This window comes from Schistocerca americana, chromosome 4, assembly GCF_021461395.2.
Source record: "Schistocerca americana isolate TAMUIC-IGC-003095 chromosome 4, iqSchAmer2.1, whole genome shotgun sequence".
NCBI lineage: Eukaryota > Metazoa > Arthropoda > Insecta > Orthoptera > Acrididae > Schistocerca > Schistocerca americana.
This window is the reverse complement of record NC_060122.1, coordinates 91,479,190-91,501,335: the sequence shown is the minus strand read 5'-3', so window position 1 is coordinate 91,501,335 and position 22,146 is coordinate 91,479,190. Positions and strand designations below refer to the sequence as shown.

At 41.8% G+C, this 22,146-nt stretch overlaps 1 protein-coding gene across 3 annotated transcripts in view; it reads left to right on the top strand.

The window, feature by feature from the left end:
• The window catches only part of LOC124612329 (ADP-ribosylation factor GTPase-activating protein 1), an 85,796-nt gene that overhangs the window by 35,115 nt on the left and 28,535 nt on the right, over positions 1 to 22,146 (top strand). For 2 of the 3 annotated variants that reach the window (XM_047140470.1, XM_047140469.1), the window contains exons 5-6: positions 422 to 536; positions 11,802 to 11,891. In XM_047140470.1, coding sequence (XP_046996426.1) covers positions 422 to 536; positions 11,802 to 11,891 — 205 coding nt within the window. Of the gene's footprint in view, positions 1 to 421; positions 537 to 11,801; positions 11,925 to 22,146 lie in introns of all 3 variants that reach the window. The other variant, XM_047140468.1, reaches the window with a different exon arrangement.

Sequence of the window (22,146 nt, the reverse complement as noted above, 5' to 3'; positions counted from 1 at the left end):
GGTACGTGTTTGAAATCAAACTCCAGTTTTTTTGAACCTTTCAGTGAGTGTATCATCTGAAATGGGAGGTCGGTAAAAGGATCCAATTATTATTTTATTTCTGGTGCCTTTCCTAAAGCCAAACTGATCGTCATGTAACAGACTTACGTACAGCTCTTGATTCTGGACTGTAGTAGTGGACAGTAAAAAGGTGTGTAGTATTAAGAATGGTGTCCAAGTAAGAAGGCTGGTGTTTGTGTCTGTGGGGGTGGGAGTGGGGGTGAGGGAGGTGGTTTACATGCCTGTCAACTGCTCAATATCTCAACTACACATTTGAGTGGTTACCTTTACTCTTTCCATTATGTGCATATCACCCAGACCTTTCGAGCATCATATAAGTTATGTAGCATTCATAATTCTATATGTTAACTTAAATTTTCAGTGGCGTACCTCCAAACCAAGGTGGGCGGTACTCGGGATTTGGATACACTATGGAGACACCTCCTCGTAGTAGCTCTCAAGAATTCTTTGATACTGCAGTTTCCTCTCTTGCAAGTGTAAGTTGATTTTTTATTTTCACTTGTTTGTCCATATGGTTTTCATCTTCAAATGCTTTGACCAATTTTCCAGAAGTGGTTATTTATTAGTATAATGCCCAGTATTAAAATAAATAAAAGAATTGTTAGAAGACTGTAGAGAATTTCCATCTGAAACCTCTGCTTGGAACAATTCTAAATATAATTAGAAAATAGTGTGGAAACATTGCAACTGCACGTTTTCTGTTTCATTCAGGCTATTAGAATTTTTGCATTCTGTTTTAAAAATTACTTCAGATTCTTCGTCTGCAGTGATATGGTTTTTAGAGGTACATACAGCATTTGAAATGGTATGATGATTCAGTATCTCACACATCTTAGAGTAATGTAATCTTTGGCATCAGAGATTTGTGCATGTAGTATTTAAGATCTTTAATTGATAATTATATTGATGTAAACAGCTATTCATTGAATATTGGGGATATAGAGCAGCTGATTATAAACAGGTTGAAAATTTCATTTTAGAATTAGATTTCTTCTTTTTTGTATCCAAGTAATTTCTTTTTTTCCCCTTTACATTGTTGCCATGCTGTGGTGCCATAATCATTAGTGATATGAAGAAAATGAGATTATTTGTTGGTCTGGCACAGAGATGCCATTGATAACGATAAAATAACTAACAGTGATACACCAAGTGCAGTAACCCAAGTCTTGTGTCAATTTGATGTGTTGTAGTTTTCTTAATATGTTTTTAAAATAATCATGTTGTATATATTTATTGTTGAAATTGGGAAATTGGATTACTGTGCAATGACAGAAACCTATGTTTTGGACTGTTTGTCACCAATGGAACTGGATGGAAAAATTGTTGAAAGTTTATTGGAGGTGATATATATGGAGACAAACTAGACCTGTAAGCTGATGTAAACTGATCATCTTGAAAAAAGGTTGGACATCAACATCAAAAAGTCTTCAGGTTGAACTCCATGGAAAAAAGTGTGCAGCAACTTAGGTTGCTAAAAATGAAAATCTTTCTTAAATACATGTCACAAGCCAACATACTTATTTTGACATTGGTAAAGCTGCAGTTAGTATAACATCTGTCCTTTAAACCAAATTTGTGATGTCCTTTGACTTAGTGTTAAGTGAAATTGCGTGTGTAAAATAACACACAGTGCATTGATCTAAAAGGTGGACATTGTGGAGATGCAGAATACTGTGTGTGCAGAAAAATAAGATACTGGCAGTGTTCCACCAATAAAATAACAACCATCAGTATATGCCTAAAATATGACACCAAGCAGAGAGAAAGTGTTAAATTCTGGGGATTACAGCTTGACAATAAATTGAACTGGGAGGAGTGCAGTACAGAACTGGTAAAGCATCTAAACAAATCTTTATTTCCAATGCAGATCTTGTCAGCTGGAGGTGATACAAAAATAAAAAAGCTAGCACAGTTCTCTTTCGTGCCTTAATGTCGTAATGGATCATGTTCTGGGGTAACTCATGAAGCCAAGCTAAAATTTAAGTCAAAAACTTGTACTATGAATTAATTGTGGTGTGAACTCTAGTGTCCTGCAGAGGCCCGTTATGAAATTGGGTATTCTAACTCCTGCTTCCCAGTGCATTTATTCCTTAATGAAATTTGTCATACATAATACTGTTTCCGAACCAACACCTGACCATGGAGTCAGTACTATAGAAATATGTATTGTAACATTGTAGCGTTGCCCACGTCCATAGGTTTAACCTCAAAATACCCTGCATGTGCCTCCTGGGTGGTGCTAATTGAGCAGCAGTGATTACAGGCAGCCAGACTATCCATAGGATCTCCTGGCAATGACATATCAACTAAATAGCAGAAACAGTTCTTTTCAAAGCCCATTAACAGGAAATGTTGGACCATCTATCAGACTCCTTCAAATGACGAAAGCATTAGCAGGGCAAAGTGTGACTACCTGTCAAAATTTTTGCTGGACGACAATATCAATGTCATCGCCATTCAGGAAACTCGTGTTTCCAGCGAAGAAATATTCCAAAGCAGAGGTCGAATTCCTGGATATTCTGCACTTGGTGTAAACTTACCACGAGGTGTATGGAATTGCTACATATGTCCGTAACAACATAAACAAAGCTTCACTGATTTCTGTAAGTGTGGAGGCAGATATACATACAGTTGTAATACAATTGCATGGTATTACTATTACAAATGTTTACAAACCACTCAAAACATGGCCCGATTTTTCTTTTCCCCCCTACACACAGCAGAACATCCTGCAATTTACATAGGATACTTCAATAGTCACCATGAACTTTGGAAGTACCCTCAAAATGATAAAAATGGGAGCATGCTTGCAGAATGGGTTGAAGAGAGTAATCTTCATCTAGTGTTTGATGCCGAAGATCAAAACACTTTCAGGTCAGCTGCTTGGTACAAGGATTCAAATCCTGACTTATGCTTTGTTAGCTGCAATGAAAGTGGCTTTTCCATCAACACCACAAGGAAAGTGATAGATGCCTTTCCTCACAGCCAACACAGACCTGTAATAATACAAATTGGCTGTGCGGTTCCTGTCATACAATCAATTCTGCATGCTCGATGAAATTTCCAGAAAGCTGACTGGATGAAGTTTTCAACGGAACTGGATAAGACCATTCGCTGGATACCTCAATCACATAATAACTGTCAATGCTTCATTGGTGCAGTAACATCAACAGCTAAAAAGTATATGCCAAGAGGATACCAAAAAGAATATGTTCCATGATGGAATGATGAAAGTGAAACACTGTACCAACACTTCCAGCAAAGTGGTGACTCGGAGATAACTATGGAACTATTGTCTAGCTTGGACATGTCTCGGAGGCAGAAACAGTCGAAAATATGGACTTTACCCACTCGAGCAGGAAAGCATGGAATCTTCTGAGAAAATTGGGAGGAAGTGCACCAGTATGCAGAAAAAACTCCAAAGTAACACCAGACCAAATTGCTTCCCACATCATTACTACCTCAAGAGTGCCTCCTGACAAGAAACATACAAGACATATCAGATGACAGCTTCTTGACCTGAAAAAGAAGGCATCGCCGTCATCTGAGTATACCCATCCCTTCACAGTTTCAGAGATTGACTCTGGACTGAAGGACCTCAAACCTCTTATGGCGCCTGGATTTGATGGTATCCACCCAGAATTCCTGATCCATATGGGAGGAAAAGCTAAGAAATGGCTGGCAGAATTCTTCACTGACATCCTGCTGACTGGTCAGCTTCCATTGGAGTTTAAAAAGGTGAAGATAATATCTGTTCTGAAACCTGGCAAACCCAGCAACGTGGTAGAAAGCTATCGCCCCATTGCCCTACTTAGCTGCCGCTACAACCTTTTTGAAAGGCTAGTATATAACAGAATAAGTAGCGCTATCCTAGAGAATGTTCCAGTTGATCAGGCAGGCTTCAGACCAGAGCATAGCTGCTGCGGCCAAGTATTGTCTCTCTCATCCTTCATAGTCAGGATACCAAATGAAGTAGAAAACATCTGTGGCATTTGTTGATCTAACTGCCGCATTTGACACTGTGTGGAAGGAAGGCTTTATCTACAAATTTCTCCACATCATACCCTGCAGAACAATGGCTTGACTGATTAACAACATCCTAAGCGATCGTAAGTTCCAGGTAATCACTGGAAGCAACATAAGTAAGGAGAGAAAGCTGAACAACGGATTGCCTCAAGGATCAGTTCTCTCACCATTACTGTTCAACCTATATCTATCTGATCTACCTGACAATTCATCCAGAAAATACTGCTATGCCGATGACCTGGCTCTAGCCGTAAAACACCAGGAAATGAAGACAACAGAAGATATTCTAACCAACGACCTGTCTGCATTAGATAATTACTTCAAAATCTGGAGACTCCAACTCAGTGTGAGTAGAACAGAAGTGTGTTGCTTCCATCTAAATAATCGGTTGGCGAACGTAAAACTGGAAAAACTGGAAGTAAGTTTCAGAGGTAGAATTCTTCGTCATAATTGGAACCCAAAAATATCTTGGTGTCATCCTGTATCGTACACTATTCTTCAAACAACACCTCATTAACTTAGCTCAAAAGTTGAGGACTCAAAACAACACCCTCCATAAGCTAAGAAGAACTGCCTGGGTATCTTCAGCAATCACGCTGCGATCTTCAGCTCTGGGCTTGGTGTACTCAAGCGCTGAGTATTGTGCACCTGTTTGGACGAACAGTCATGATACAAGGCTTGTTGATACCCAGCTAAATACGACAATGCGCCTAATATCTGGCGCAATCAGATCTACTCCAGTTTATTGGCTTCCACTGTTAATGGTATAATGCCTCCTGATCTACGCAGATGTACTGCCCTTATGAGAGAATTCCACAAGATCTCCAGGAACTCTAACCTACCCATGCATAGCGACCTGCCACTTTTAAACGGTAAGAGACTGAAATTATGCCATCCTACTTTGTGCGATGCTGCTGACATGGTTGCTAAGGATTTCAAACCTCTTGAAAAATGAAAGGTCAGTTGGAAGCAGTGACAGATGTGCACCTGCATAACATCATCTCAGGCACTAAACTTCCAAGTGGATTCGACCTACCACACAAGACCTGGATTACTCTCAACAGAATCCGTACCGGCCATGGCCGATGCAGGGATGCTCTCTTTAAGTGGAAGAAGCTGCCTGATCCAGTCTGTGACTGCGGGGCTCCATACCAGACTTTTCACCACATTGTCAGTGAATGCAGGATTCAAGCCTATCACGGCACCAAAGAGGACTTCCTGCTAGCAACTCCAGATGCTGTGCACTGGATTGAAGGACTGGATATTCAGTTGTAAAGACAAACTTAAGTTTCTTGTGTGTCAATATGTACATATGTATGTGTAATTTAATTTCATGATATGTCTGTATTAGCCATATGCTAAATGAATGTATTATATGTTCTTCAAACACTTGAAAGTCCAGGATTAACAGTAGTATGGCAAGATGTCTACTCACCGCATAGACAAGGCGTTAAGTCACAGACAGCCACATAGAAAAAGAATACTAGAAATATTAAAGCTTGGTTGGGCTTTAGTGCTTGAGAGCTCTACTTCTGAGGAAGGAATTTGTCTGAAAGCTTAAATATCTATGGTATTCTTTTTCATGTTGCCTGTCTGCAACTCAACACCAACAGTACCAATATGTTCTTTCCTTATTGTTGTTAATATCTTATTTTTATATGACATGTTCTAATCCTTAAGGATTTCCTCCCTGTGGATCTCTGGAGCAAAAAGCAGATGTAAGCCAATCTTTCATTCAGATTAATAAGCATCCAGTAAATTGTAATGTCATTTTTTCTTTGACTAAATTTCATTGGTCATGGATTTCAGACACTCATTTTAATAATATGCTTATTACTGACATGTTGATTTACTGTTACTATGTAGACTCATGAAGCAGTCTTAAATAGGAAAATATTTCACATGTACATATTTGGCAGGCTGTTTCCAGAATCCGTATTTAAAATATAAATAAAAATGCAATGTAATTGTCACCAAATTTCAAACTTTTTAAAAAGTTATTACTATTATTGTTGTTGTTGTTTTATTATTATTATTATTATTATTATTATTATTATTTATAGCATTCTTCAAAGGCTTGGCTCCATTATCACATTCTAGTGTTCACTTCACGTACATTGCTCCTGTTAAATATCTAGAATGTTTTATCAATTTGATTGTAGAATGCCTTTGGTAGATTAATAAGAAGAAATGTTTTTCAACTAATGTGATATACTTCTAATCATGTGCATTTTCATTGCCTTTCACTCCTTGAGTGCAGTGCAGTGCAGTACAGTACAAAGTGAAGACATTGCAGGGTTGCAGATGTGTCACATCAGTACCATAACATTTCTACTTACTAATCCACCTAAAGTATCCTCCAATCAAAGTGGTGAACTTGAAATATTCTAGATAGTTTGACAATGTTAGTGTACCAAGAGTAATGCATCTTAACTAAACACCAGACCTGCCTTCTGATCATAATTATCCATAAATTATCAAAATTATCCATAAATTTAAAAAAATTTAAATTTAGTGACCAATTATATTGTTTTTCGAACATTATGGTTGTTTATTAGGCTCCTATTAGAGGTGGTATGAACATGCCTTCATTTGGACCTTTACCAAACTTTCGCTGTGTAATTATGCATTTTTATCATTGTACAAATCATTACCTCAATTGAAAGAAATAATAAATGACAGAAGTTCTAGGACTGACAGGGAACTGAACCTTTGGATTTGTAGGCTGGCATGAACCACTGAATCATTCTTAGAATTGATTGGTGTACAGAGTCATTTTTTTTCTCTTTTACATCCTCAACTATCCCTTTCTCTAAGCATTTATGTTTTTAAATTCTTAATAAATTGAATTAAGAACTGCATGAAATAAATATTATTTCTGCTAAAGCTCCAGTTTTTTGATGTGTTAGTAGTGAACTGGTCAATGAAGGCAATCAAACAGCTACTGAAAGTTAACACTTTAATAACTTTATTTATAAAATGTAACAGTATTATGAAAAGGATAGTTGCTACACACCATATAGCGGAGATGCTGAATCACATAGGCACAACAAAAGGACTGTCATAAAATGAGCTTCCGGCCAACAAGGCCTTTGTTGAAAGTAGACCACACACACACACACACACACACACACACACACACACACAAAAGCCAGACCAGTCTGTTGACTGAAAGCTCATTTTGTGACAGTCCTTTTGCTGTGCCTATATGCAACTTCACAGCTCTGCTATATGGTGAATAGCTACTATCCTTTTCATAATATTGTTACAGTCCATACTGGATTTTCCTTTGCTTTATTTATAATATGAGCACTTAATAACTGACATATACAGAACTTTGGATTGCCATATGTCCTTTTTGTGGTGCTGGATTGTGTAGAATGAGAGTAATTTTCTTGAATGCTGATACAATCGATAGTCACTGATCTGTTGTTTTGTCCAAAACAGACATTTTGAGACTTTGACTGTATACAAAATGCAGGTTGATTCTTGCAAAGTAGAAAACAACCACCAGTCATTATTGATAATGCTATTTATTTACACAAATAACATCATTTTTCCAAATAAATAGTGTTGTCAATAGTGGGGGGCTGCTGTCTTCTTGTTTGCAAGAATCAAACTGTAAACAACTGACATGTAATGATCCTTGGTAGCATTGTTCTTTCTCATTGAAATTTACTCAATGGCGTCTTCCATCCTAAGGTTAAGTCTCCAGATTTATTGAATCTGGGCCAAAGGTGATAGTGCAGCAGCTTAAAAAGATACTCTGCCTAATCTAAGTTGCACGCAGTAAAGTCGTGTGAATTCAGCGTCCCCTGGTGGCATGTATGTGTAGCAACCACCTATCAGAGACGGTGAACGATTGAAGCTCAAGTTCAGTGGCAATGTACTGGCAGAAGATTTAAGTGCTATCTCCTGTATAGCTGTGAGGGCGTGCTACGTGTGATAAACAAAGGTGCCATTGATACCGCATTCCTCTCCCACCTCCTCTCTCCCTCCCCAGAATAGCACACTGTTGTTGTATTGTATGGGTATGGTTGTGGGTAACAACAAGGGGGAAATCTGTGACATAGTGCTGCTGACGGGGTGGGCTGTGGCACAGAAGAAGATGCCACCAACCAATCTGGGTCCCGACACTTGACTCACAGAACACTGGGAACATCTGCCAAAAACCAGACGTAGGACATTTGTACAAAAGCAGAGGTGGGTGCAGCATTGGGTCTGCTGAGGATGCAGAAACCTGTATGGCTGATGTATGTTTGATATCCGTGACTATTGCAGCAAATGGCGACAGTCATGGCAGCTGTGGAGGCGGCATCAGCTGCTGGAAGGGAGATCAGGGGTCAATCTCCATGCTAGAGTTTTAGGAAGACCAGTGTGCCCAGATATCTGGCAACAGAAAGGCCTACTGAGGGACAGCAGACAGCGTGTCTGAAAAATGAACATTTATGGCAGGTTCATTGTAATCCTGAAAACAAAGTTGGCTTTGATGTCGATGATGGGTGCCCGATGCACCATAAATGATATAATGAGCATGGCCAGTCGTCTTAGTGATAATGTTGTGTTCCAGATTGTGAGGATTGTTATGGACACAATAGAAAACTTTGTCTTTCATGTGGAACTTCGTTGTGAAGTTGGCATTGAAAACAGTGGCAAGGGTACAGAGATGCAGTGGTGTGTGGTGGCGGTGACCATGTAAGAGTTCTGCTGGTAAAGTGTCTTGAGCAGGCACCATGTGGTAGGTGCTTGGAAACAAAAAAAGATTTTGCCTCAAGTGCGAAGCATGAATTTTGGACATCTGAGCCTTGAAATTGCAAATGTTCATTCGGCATCACTGTTAGATTGTGGAGAGAATGGTGCCATTCAGATATGTTGAATTCCATTTCCGTGGCAAAGGTTGTTGAAACTCCAACTAAGAAGATTGCGGGCCATTGTCTGAGACAGTTGTTTGTTGCATGCATTCTAATCAGATTGAGGTCAACCGAGCCAAATGAGCAATCATAGTGTTTGTTGTGTTCGGTAGCATGTACGATCTGCCAAGAATCGGTTGGAAAGGCTTCAGTGCTTTGGTATCAGAATAATTAATTTGAAGGCATGAAACTTTTGATGTATCAAAACCCAGATCATTCCCATAGGTGAGACAGTATGTCTGCTTTTGCAAGCTGTGCCATGGGGTGATCAAGAGTTTCATATTGATAATTGGAGAGTTGTACTGATAGACTTTGGAGCCCCTGTGCTGTATGGTCATGGACACCTTTTGCTGGATAAAAAAGAACAATCAGCCTTATGGTCAATCACAAGAAAAAATTTTCTACCTTGCAGATATTTATGAAATTTTGTGACACCGTAAATTATGGCTAAAGCTTTCTTTTCCAGCTGACTAGTTGACTTGGGCATTGTTCAACATCTTAAATCTGAATGTGTTCCATTTGGCAACTGCGTGAGCCAAAACTGCCCCCCCTCCCCAATGCATCAATTGCAAACACTATTGGTTTTTTCAAATCAAAGTGCATAAGACATGGAGAACTAAGAAATGCTTGCTTCAGTTTCTGAAAAGACTGTTTGCATTCTCCAGTCCAATTAAAAGCAATATCTTTACACCAGAGACAGTGCAAAGGAGTGGCCGCGTGCACAATTCTTTGGAATGAATTTGATGTTGCATGTCACTTTGCTGAGAACAGCTTGGTGTTCTCGTGTATTTGTAGGAGAAGATAATATCGGTATTGCCTCTGAATGCTTACGAGCACCGTGGGTGCCAATGATGTGTTCCAAATATTCAATTTCAATATTTAAAAATGAATTACACTAGTTTTGTGTAGGCTAAAACTTGAAAATGAGACACCAAATTTGTGTTTATGCTGTTGCCTGTGTTGGCTTTGAGAGACTGGGGCTGTTTTGAACAGTCCACAATCAACATTGCAGTAGATATCACATTAAAGTCGAGTTTAGTCAAGACTTGCACTTCCTGAGCTTCAATTACTTTAAGCACACTTGTGAGAGCAATGTCATGATGCTTTAGAATCACAGTCCATATTCTGTGTTTTAAATAATGGCAGTGGGAAGCATTTTGTCTTTTAATAAGGTTCCACAAGGGCTGTTAAATTCATTTCCTAGCCATGCTCTTGAGTTCAGCAACCCATTCCTTTTAAGATTAGTTGTAATGAAAAAATTTGAAACTGGCAGTACCTACATGAATTTGAGTATTGAAGTCTTTGAGTTTTCTAACATTGTTTTCATAGGTTCTGAGGAAACCACTTCATACAGAACCTTAAAATATACACTCCTTTCCAAAAAGAAAGAGCATCGTGATTCATCTGATATGTTGTATGATTGAAATGCTGCCCGAACTGCAGGCGGTACTCCACCCATTCCTGTTGTTTTGCATCAAAAGAGCGAAATGGAGAAGGTGGCACCTGGCCACTGGCATTCTTGGTTTCAGTCATTGTTGTGTGCTGGACTTGTGTCAATCAATCTGCCAATAGCAGTGTGCAAGGAGGTAATTTGTTACACTGCAAAATATGATACATACAAAAATTATGTAAATACGTATGACTTTCCGACAAGTACCAAATTTAAGCACTAGACTCGTCACTAGTGGATGTCTGATATGTTGTTAATTGAGGTGTCCAATGAAGACAATCAGACGTCTACAACATATAGCACAATAACAACATACAACTTTTGTATTGCTGTAGGTCCTTTTTGTGGTTCTTTGCTATAAGCAATGTGAGTAATGTCCTTGACAGAATTAGAGAGTCTTGAATGCTGATACAATCCAATAAGTCACTGACATGTAGTAATGCTTCATTTCGTCATGCTATGTCCATTTTATGTCCTAACTGCAGTTGCCTGTACTAAGATCAACACGTCTGTAGATTCTATGAATCTGGGACAAGGCTCAGTGTGTGGTTGCTCAAAAAGACGTACCAGTCAGTCAGTCATCGGCAGTGAGGTCATGTGAATTCATCATTATCTAGTGGTATATATGCATTGTGCTCACCCGTTGGAGACAGTGAACAACAAGAGCGTGCTCTCCGACAGCGTGCTGGCACGAGGTTTAAAATTGCCATCTCTTGCATAACTGGGTGCATTGCACCACATGCTGTCAACTAAGACGCCATTGATACTAGATTTTTAATCTTTATTTTCACTGCTTGTTTCAAGCTGTGCTCATTGTCATGCTCATTGTCATGCTCATCGTGAAGTGGCACATATGTATTACATTTCAGATAGAAGATGGCCTAATGTTAATTGCATATAAATGTATTATGGGCTAAAAATGACCACAACTGAAAGTTTATAATTCAAAGATGGTACACCATCTAGAGGTAAAGGATTAACATACATAATTGTTTCACAGAAATAAGTATGAGCTAAAATATTGTCCCAAAATGAAAGATATTGTGAAGGACCATCACACATTTTTTTTCAAGCATGGTGAATATTGTGTGTGTAGTGTGTGTTGTGTGTGTCATCTGAGCCACCCTCCCTCCCTCCCTCCCTCCCTCCCCCCACTCTCCCCCCCTTCTCTCTCTCTCTCTCTCTCTCTCTCTCTCTCTCTCTCTCTCTCTCTCTCTCTCTCTCTCTCCCGCCCACTCCCTCGTGTAGTGGATTAGGAAAATTATAATTTTAATAACATAACTGTCATCAACTGTAAAGATAAAAAGTGCTGAAATGTGCCCCACTAATCTGCTGCTGTACATTTCATTTAATAGGGATGGTCAGTATTTTCATCTTCTGCAAGCAAGATTGCAAGTAAAGCAACGGAGGGAGCCATCAAGATTGGAGGGATTGCATCTCAGAAGGTAGCTGAAATTAGTGTTTCTGTTGGTGAAAAGGTAAGAGCTGTAGAATGCTTCTTCCCAATAGGCTATACAGTTTCTCCCAGCTGATGGTTTCAAGAGCAACTTAAAACTGGATTCTCCATTTCTATAGTTTTGGCCTGTTGGGCTTTTGTGTTTTTCTTACTGGGTTTGTCTTGTATAGTGCGTATCAAACCTTCACGGTCAAAGTTATGCACAAGGTAAAGGATCTTGAATTGAGGTGTTTGAGACAAGGGAGTTAGTAAGTTTTTTGTTCACATAAATAACTGCTTTTCAAAGTGACTACTAGTTGTCTTCATGTAATCATTGTGGTGGCACATAAAATGTTGCCACATTCTCTCGAATATTCCTGTTAACTGCTGTACAGTGAGATAAGCTGCTAAACCCTCCAAAACACTCTCTTCAGAGTTTATTGGGTTTCGTGCAACCGTGCGAGAGAAAACATACAGTACTGAAATTCGGCAGTCATGTTTCCCTTGAGATACGACCACCTATAGCAATCGAACAATAAGGGTATCTTTTATTCAGGTACCCACAGACATTAACATCAAAATGGTGCAGTGCACTGTTGTGTTGAAACCATAATCTCTCGCAGACAACAAACAGAAACAGTGTCTAACAAATAAGGCAGCACATATCACTTTAATTCCTAGTAATATGTATCATAAAATTGAGATGGCAACAAATGAGGTCTTTTTGTTAATCTTGTGCAGTTTGAGCCCACAAGCTGATAGAGAATTGGTACTGATAATATGAGAAGAGCATCTGAATTTTCATCACTCTAGGCATAGTTACTGAGGCAGTTGAAATGCCACCCATCATGGTGAACATGGTCCCATCCATACTGTAGAAAGTTCAAAAAGTTTTTGCCGTGCTGTCCAATCTTGTGACAAAACTAAACTCCAGCTTTGAAGTCATTAGGCCCCATTGTGTTGCACATGATTGTGATACATGTTTAATTTCTGCTGAATCAGTATTCTCCATGCTGCATTCTGCAGAGTATCCATTTCACAGGCATGTTGCTCATCAATAAATCTCCTTGAGTTGTGCTACTTGAATAGTTGTTTGTTGAGAACTTCAGTCAGTTCTGTGGCTTGAACTACTCAGTTTCTCAGAATTTTCTACTCTTGGTGATAAATATGTTCCAATTAGGTTCCAGTTGTGAAATGTTTCTCTGGACATTTGCTTGGATTTCTGGGTACTGCATTGTGATAGGACTGATGACCTCAGATGTTAAATCCCATAGTGCTCAGAGCCATTTGAACATCGTGATGCACCGCAAATGAATGAAGGAATGAATATATGGCTGCAAGTTCATATTATGAGTAACACTCTGTCTTTGAGAATTGGTAACGAACTGTAAACAATGGTGGTCTCCACTGTGAACATATCACATATGAATGAATATTGTCTTTTGAGGTGGTGCCACAAATGCTGATGAAACAGGCTGCTGTTTGTAACAAAACACAAGCAGTTTACAAACATGTGCTTCCCCCGCATTGCTCCTTCAAGATATCCTACTACCTAAAATATTAATTTCCAAACACTGACTCCTTATCTCAAAGTATTCAGTTTAACACCCCTACTGCATAGAATGTCTTGCGTATTATGTCGGACTATCAGGCTGTGGTACATCCATTAGTCTTCAGTTAAAATAAAATACTGGCTGTTGTACTTAATAGAAGTAGTTCATGATGTTGTTCTCTTCAGGAATAGTCTGAATCATATTCCTATCCGAGTTAGTACTGGAATTTTCATTATTATGAAATATGCTCCAAGATTTAAAACAAAAAACCCACCATGAAGCATTGCCGGACTCTGCATAATGGAAGAAAATTGTAAGACTGTGATGTTTTGTCGACTGCAACTGAGGGTAGCGCTTAAAAAAGTTTTAGAAAGAAGGCACTGGATAAGATTAACACTTACAAGAGCATGGGGAACAACCTATTCAAAAAGGTGTCTGATGAAACCAAACACAGGGATTCATAATATGTTGGACTGGGAGAACAGCAATGGGAATAAATAAAATCTCATTTTAAAAAAACAAGCATTTACGAAGTCTAAACACTAAAGTGGGATGGCGATTGGTAGTGATGATGTACATGTACAGCACAAAAAAGATTCAGTTTAAGAATAATTGGATGATTTATTCAAGAGAAAGAGCTTCACAAATTGACAAGTCAGTAATGTTTTGGTCCACCCCTTGCAATTGTGCAAGCAATTATTCAGTTTGGCATTGGTTGATAGAGTTGTTGGATGCCCTACTGAGGGATATCATGCTAAACTCCGTCCAATTGACACATCAAATCATCAAAATACTGAGCTGGTTGATGGGCTGTGCTCATAACACTCTAAAAATTCTCACTTGGGGAGAGATGTGGTCACCTTGCTGACCATGGTAGGAGATGAGAAGCGGTAGAAACTATCACCATGTGTGGATGAGCATTGTCTTGCAGAAATGTAAGCCCAGGATGCCATACCTTGAAGGGCAACAAAATGGAACATAGAATATAGTAAACATACAGCTGTGCTGTAAGGGTGCTGTGGATGACAATAAAAGGGGTCCTGTTATGAAATGGTATAGCACCCCATCCCATCTACCTTGGTTAACATGCCATGTAGTGGGTAACAGTTTGGTTGGAATATCACCGCTGTCAGGGATGTCTCCAGAAAAGTCTTCATTGGTCATTGGGGCTCAGTTGAAGTGGACTCAGCACTGAAGACAATTCTACTCTAGGCAGTGAGATTTGAGAGGCCCCAATGACCAATGAGGAGATGACCCAGTCAGCAGTGGAATACTGAACTGACTGCCGCCTGCCATACGGCGCGACAACTGGTTTGGGGTGCCATTTCATTTTGTAACAGGACCCATTTGGTTGTCATCCACAACACCCTTAGGCACAGCGGTACATAGACGATCTTCCATGCCCCATTTTGTTGCCCTTTATGGCAAGCCATCCTGGGCTCATATTTCAGCAAGATAGTGCCTGCCCACATACAGCGAGAGTTTCTACATGATTGCCAAACCTTACTTTGGTCAGCAAGCCACCAGATGTCTCTCAAATTGAAAAAAAATGAAGCACTCTGGGGGAGTGCCGCCCAACCAGATGAGGAATTTGACACTGTCGCACCAATTGGGCAGAATCTCCCATGTAGACATCTAACAACTTTTATCGGTTGATGGCAAGCCAAATAACTTCTTGCATAGGGGTTAGAAGTGGATCAACGCTTTATTGGGTTTATCAATTTGTGAAGCTCTTTCTCCTGAATAAATCAACCATTTTTTTCTGACATTATAGTAATTTGGTTGTATATACTTGTAAATCGTGTCTACAAATTACCATCCGCGGGTAATTCCTTCATGATGCATCTTTCCTCCCCCTCTTAGAATGTATAATGGCTGAACATAAGTTTCTGTAGTAGCTTCACTTTAGTGTTTAGACTTCGTAAATGCTTGTTTTTTTAAAATGAGATTTTATTTATTCCCATTGCTGTTCTCCCAGTCCAACATATTATGAATCCCTGTGTTTGGTTTCATCAGACACCTTTTTGAATAGGTTGTTCCCCATGCTCTTGTAAGTGTTAATCTTATCCAGTGCCTTCTTTTTAAAACTTTTTTAAGCGCTACCCTCAGTTGCAGTCGACAAAACATCACAATCTTACAATTTTCTTCCATTATGCAGAGTCCGGCAATGCTTCACATGGAACTAAACGAAGACATAGCAGTACTGTTACAAACTAATAGGCCATGATTGAGATGTCTGGGGTTCATTGTTATCAGAGGTCAGTGGCACAGAAATTATTTGGGTGTAATTGAGGGTTCTTAAATTCAGTTAAATGAAAATTTGCATTGGGTTAATTTATTTGTGGTCAACTGCACTCAGAATTTCTAATCATTTTACATCTTAAAAAAATAAGTGAACACACAAATATAAGCACAGTGGCAGCGTCTTATTTTGCTGATCTGCTTAAAGTAAATCCCACATTGGTAAAAGAGAGGCTGATCACTGACGTCTTCATGCTTCTCCTTGTTTTTCGTGTCAGGCACCAGATATCTTCCTTTCTGAAACCATGAATTCACGTGGTCATCAGGTTTGAAACTTCTTAGTGGAGGACCAACGAACTTCATGAAAATAAGATGTTCTATTCTATTTAGATGCAATGATGATCTTGTTCGAGTCTTGATCAAGTTCATTTATGAGGAGCCTGTTTCACATTCACATTGAAATTGGGATACTGCCCATAGTGTTAAAAGGGGCAGGACAGACATTGGGCATTTCTTCTGAGCAAGATATTCATGAAAATCTCTTAAGATTAGTCTTTCATGAAGCTTAAAACATGTACACAAGTTTCTTATTTCTGCTTCTCCATAAGTTACATCATGTATTTATGGCCAAGTGGTTGTGTGCAAAACTGTAGCCAATTGTGGGATTCCAGTGTCTTTTGACATTAAAAGGTGATTCTCCATATGCCTGTCCAGGCACTTGCAGAACTTCACAGCATCAACATGATTCCCTTTATTTCTTGTTCCTTTTGAGATTCACACTGTTAAAGTGTTTCTGCTTCCAAGGCTCCAGTATAGTGTGGGCCATGTTTTGTCTTACTTTCAGAAATACCTTAATTTTCTGGTGTATCTCCTAATGGGCCAAATAAAATGTAATGCATGAGCTTGCAAGTCAGCACGCTAAGTTCTGCCAACTGTTGAAGGGTATCACACATCAGTGTGAGGTTTACTATAAAGTTGACATGGGTTATGTGTTTAAGTTGTTCTCCATTCATGACTTGCTCAGTTTTTATCTCTTGGCATCATCTTTGGCAGTTTTGAAATGTGTCATTGAAACTTCAACATTTTCCCACATGACTGAGGCTGCTCTTTAAGTTAGAAGCATCTTTATCTAGAATCCTTAAGGAATTACACCCTTAGTCTTTGCTTGCAGTACTCAAGCCTTATCAGTTCAGACTGTAAAAAGATTGTTTCATAACCCCATCATTGAACCCCAGTGCTCACTAATAAGTCATCAGTTACTACATGTGTCTTCAGCAGTGACATCTTGCCATTCAGTAACTCCCAAAAAATTTTTTGGCTGGTTGATCAATATATGGAAGTTTTATCCTCAGATACTTTATCTGTGATGACAGCTGACTGAGTGTGGTACTATGAGGTCAGTTTTACTGTTCCCATGCACTATAATTTTTGCTACCTTGTTCCCCATTTCTATTCCAACATCAGAAGCAATTATTTATGAACTGCTTTAATTGAATGAAGAATGCAGGCCATATTGAAACCATTAAACTTCCACATGTCAGTTTGTTTCAAAATTGTGGAAGGCTTGATTTTTGTTGACTTATTTATTTGTTCAAAATACATTGTCAGTTACCTCCTTTTCCTTTTCAAAAGCATTAGTACATGATGTTTCCAAAGTTCTCAGTTTTGTAGTTTTTAGTGTTTTAACTGCATGCTGATGAGTGGAATTGTCTTTATGTATCAGTATTTTCTTGCAGAGAAAAAGCATTTGCTGAGATTTCTTTCCAGCTCCACCAATTCCACAAATAGAAACTGAAATCCACTGCTGTGAAATAATCATCCCTCATGATGTGCTTTCAGTTCCCAAGTTGCCAATCTCTTTAAAAATTTTGCAGCCAAGTCTTTTATTTTTTACCACCAACCATTCCTACTTACTGCAAAATTTCTGTTCTTTCTCCAAATCCCAGCATTTGGGAATATCCTCCGTCCCACTGCTACAAGCAGTTGAAAGCTCCTTGTTGTCATCTTCTTTTGCATCACCACACAGCAACGATCCCATTTCCCCATCATTGTTTACTTTTGAATCAATAACTTTCAGCTGTTACACTGCTAGGTTGGATGTAAAATGGTTCATTATCATCTTCATCCTTCAAAACTAACCACACAGTCAAAATAACAGCCTAAATCACCATCCAACACAAGCCTTTGTGCTTGTAAGATCGAAAATTCCTTTTTCATGATTATTGGAGTATGGACCATCAGTTAATGTCCATTCAGCTGTGCAGATTACCAACACAATCTAACACTTTCATTGAATAATATTATGAAAATGAATGATAGATTGCTACTGGAAGTAAAAATGACAAATTGAGTTGCAGATAGGCACAATGAAAAGACTGTTACCCATTGATCTGTCAGCCAAAGCCTTCTTCAGAAAAGGGGGGAAACACACACACACACACACACACACACACACACACACGCACACACACACACAATTCACGCTACCAACTGCACATCAGGCCCACATGACCACTATCTCCAGTTGCTCTGGCCACAATGCAACTGTATCACGTCAAGCAGAAGAAGCAATTTAGAGTGGGGCAGGGAAGGGGGAGGGATAGCAGGGTATGGGTGGAGGAGTGGAGTCAGCATTGTCTGGCAGTGTGTGCAGGGGCTTGGTGGTAGGAGAAGGCTGCCAGGTACAGTGGCAGGAGGCTGTGGGGGAGGGAGGAAGTGGATGGATGTGGAGCAGAAAAGGGGAGGAGCAAAGAAGGGTAAAGAAACTGGTGTGTGTGTGTGTGTGTGTGTGTGTGTGTGTGTGTGTGTGTGTTGGCAGAGTGTGGAACACAATGAGGGTGAGGGGATGTGAATTAGAGGGTGTTGATTGGACAGAAGGGGTGGAAACTGTTAGGTGAAGGGTGTGGGGACACAAGGATACTGTCCCCCCTGCGGGTCCGGGGATTAGAATAGGCCCGCGGTATTCCTGCCTGTCGTAAGAGGCGACTAAAAGGAGTCCATCCCCCTCACGGGGGTAGTTCGCGCCTGCGTCCGGAGACGGACGGTTCCACGACCTATCATCGTGGTCCTTTTGGTTTTTTCACTTCTCGTTTCTTCCTTCCTTTTGTTGGTTCCTTTCTTTGCTCTTCTCCACCTCACTGTCTTCCTTACTCTTTCCCTTGCCTTCTCCTTGCCTTCTCATTGCCTTTTTCTCCTTGCCTTCTCATTGCCTTTTTCTCCTTGCCTTCTCATTGCCTTTTTCTCCTTGCCTTCTCATTGCCTTCTTCTCCTTGCCTTCTTATTGCCTTCTTCCCCTTGCTTTCTCATTGCCTTCTTCTCCTTGCCTTCTCTGGTCTCCGCCTCGGCGTTTGAGACAGTCTGTCCTCTTTCTCCCTCTCTCTCTTGTTTTTCCTCTTCTTCCTTCCTCCCTGTGCGTGTCTGAAGGCCGACCCACGCATTCGCACGCGTAGCCGGTGACGGGGTAACGCGTAAGTCCCCGCCCTGGGTAGACATGTAAGGCACGCGCGTACCCCCTGGTAAAGGCCAGGCCCGGGGAGGGGTGATTGCCTGAGCTGATACCTTCTGACCATGCCGATTGGTCCCTCCGTCTGTTTCTCGGGAGGTGTGACCTGAGGTGTAAACATTCACCTAAGGCGGGAGTGCCCTCTGAGAGGGTCCCCACAAGGAAGGAGCGCGCCATCGGAGACGCTGGCAATCATGGGGGATTCCTCCGCAATGGATTCTACTCCATCTCTTTCGACTTCGACCCAAAAACGGAAACGTGACCAGCCAACAGTAACAAAAGTACTACCGCCTGCCCCACAGTTCCTCGTAGTTTCTCGAACTGAGGACGGAAAGGATTTTTCCTCTGTCAACCCTTTCGTTATTCAGAAGGGCGTAGATGCCATAGCCGGATCTGTCAAATCCTGTACCAGGTTGCGTAACGGCACCTTATTACTGGAAACTGAGAATGCCTTTCAGGCACAAAAACTGCTTCGGGCCACCCTCCTGTATACGTTCCCTGTCCGGGTGGAGGCCCACCGAACTTTGAATTCGTCTCGTGGTGTGGTCTATACTGACTCCCTCGACGGATTGACTGACGAGGAGATTCAATCTTTCCTCGCTGAGCAGGGCGTGACGGCTGTCCATAGGGTCATGAAAAAGGTCAACAATGACCTTGTACCGACCTGGACAATTTTCTTGACCTTCGATAGTGTTAAGCTGCCATCGCGCATCAAGGCGGGCTACGAGGTTATTTCTGTTCGCCCCTATATCCCGACACCTACGCGCTGCTACCAGTGTCAGCGTTTCAATCACACTCGACAGTCTTGTTCCAATGCGGCTAAATGTGTCACCTGTGGCAGGGATGCCCATGAGGGTGACTGTCCACCTCCGTCTCCTCGTTGTGTGAACTGTCAGGGTGACCATGCAGCATCCTCCCGCGACTGTCCTGTCTATAAGGAAGAACGCTGTATCCAGGAAATTCGGGTCAAAGAGAAAGTGTCCACCTCGGCTGCTCGCAAGCTATTGGCTAGTAGGAAGCCCACGCTGCTCCCAGCGGGGAAATACAGTACTGTCCTCGCCTCTCCTCGGACTACCCGGGAGGTAGCAACCCAGACATGCGATCTGACCTTCAGCACCATGGTCGTCCGTTCGGCCAGTGCTAAGATCGCGCGGTCGACGTCTCCTCTTCCTCCCATCACCCCACAGACACGAGCACCTTCTTCAGCTTCTGCTAAAACGAAGACACCGAAGTCAGATGCACGGGCCTTCAAGAAGGAACCATCCCGTGCAGACTTCCTCCGTACCTCGACCTCACAGCCTTCGACCGGTACTTCCACTACACGTCCTTCCAAAAAGGCGCATAGGAAGCACAGTTCTCCTTCCCCGCCACGGCGCATTTCTTCTCTTGCGCCACCCAGCGGCTGCCGCCCCAGGCCGTCATCCGTTTCGCCTGGCCGCACCGCTGGTCGCCGTACATCTGGCCGTTCACTGGCGGAGGAAGCTCCCCCTCCCGGCCATCCTCCCGAGATGGCCGATGACCCTATAGACCCAATGGACGATGACTGTCCGCCTACTGATAGCGGCGGCAGTGCTCGCTCGAAGCCAGGCCCTAAGCGGCCTTCGAGGTGACCACTTCTCTCATCTTTCTTTTCTTACGATGGCACTTATTCACTGGAATATTCGCAGCATTCGCTCCAACCGAGAGGACTTGAAGTTACTGCTCCGCTTGCACCGTCCGCTTGTCGTAGCCCTCCAGGAAACGAAGCTACGCCCATGCGATCAAATTGCCTTGGCACACTACACCTCTGTGCGTTTTGACCTACCCCCTGTGGTAGGTATCCCAGCTCATGGAGGGGTTATGTTGCTGGTCCGGGATGATATTTACTACGATCCCATCACGTTGCACACCGGCCTGCAGGCAGTTGCCATCCGCATTACTCTCCCCACTTTTACGTTTTCCTTTTGTACCGTTTACACTCCATCGTCATCTGCCGTTACCAGGGCAGACGTGATGCAACTTATTGCTCAGCTACCTGCACCATTTTTGTTAACTGGAGACTTCAATGCCCACCATCCCCTTTGGGGCTCTCCAGCATCCTGCCCGAGGGGCTCCTTGTTAGCAGACCTTTTCAACCAGCTCGATCTTGTCTGCCTCAATACTGGCGCCCCTACTTTTCTTTCGGACACATCTCACACCTATTCCCATTTAGACCTCTCTATATGTACTCCCCAACTTGCACGCCGGTTTGAGTGGTATGCACTTTCTGATACATATTCGAGCGACCATTTCCCGTGTGTTATCCATCTCCTGCAGCATACTCCCTCTCCGTGCTCCTCTCGTTGGACCATCTCCAAGGCAGACTGGGAGCTCTTCTCTTCCAGGGCTACCTTTCAGGATCAAACCTTCACAAGCTGCGATCGTCAGGTCGCACACCTCACGGAAGTCATTCTCGCTGCTGCTGAATATTCCATCCCTCACCCTACTTCTTCTCCACGTCGCGTACCGGTCCCCTGGTGGACCGCAGCATGTAGAGATGCTTTACGTGCTCGTCGACGTGCTTTACGCACCTTTAAGCGCCACCCTACAGTGGCGAATTGTATTAATTATAAACGATTACGTGCTCAGTGTCGTCGTATTATTAAAGAAAGCAAGAAAGCCAGCTGGGCTGCTTTCACAAGCACCTTCAACAGTTCTACCCCTTCTTCTGTTGTCTGGGGTAGCCTGCGCCGGCTATCTGGCACTAAGGTCCACTCCCCAGTTTCTGGCTTGAAGGTCGCGAATGAAGTCCTTGTGGCCCCTGAGGCTGTCTCCAATGCCTTCGGCCGCTTTTTCGCCGAGGTTTCGAGCTCCGCTCATTACCACCCTGCCTTCCTCCCCCGCAAACAGGCAGAGGAGGCTAGGCCACCTGACTTCCGCTCCTCGAATTGTGAAAGTTATAATGCCCCATTCACCATGCGGGAACTCGAAACCGCACTTGGCCGATCACG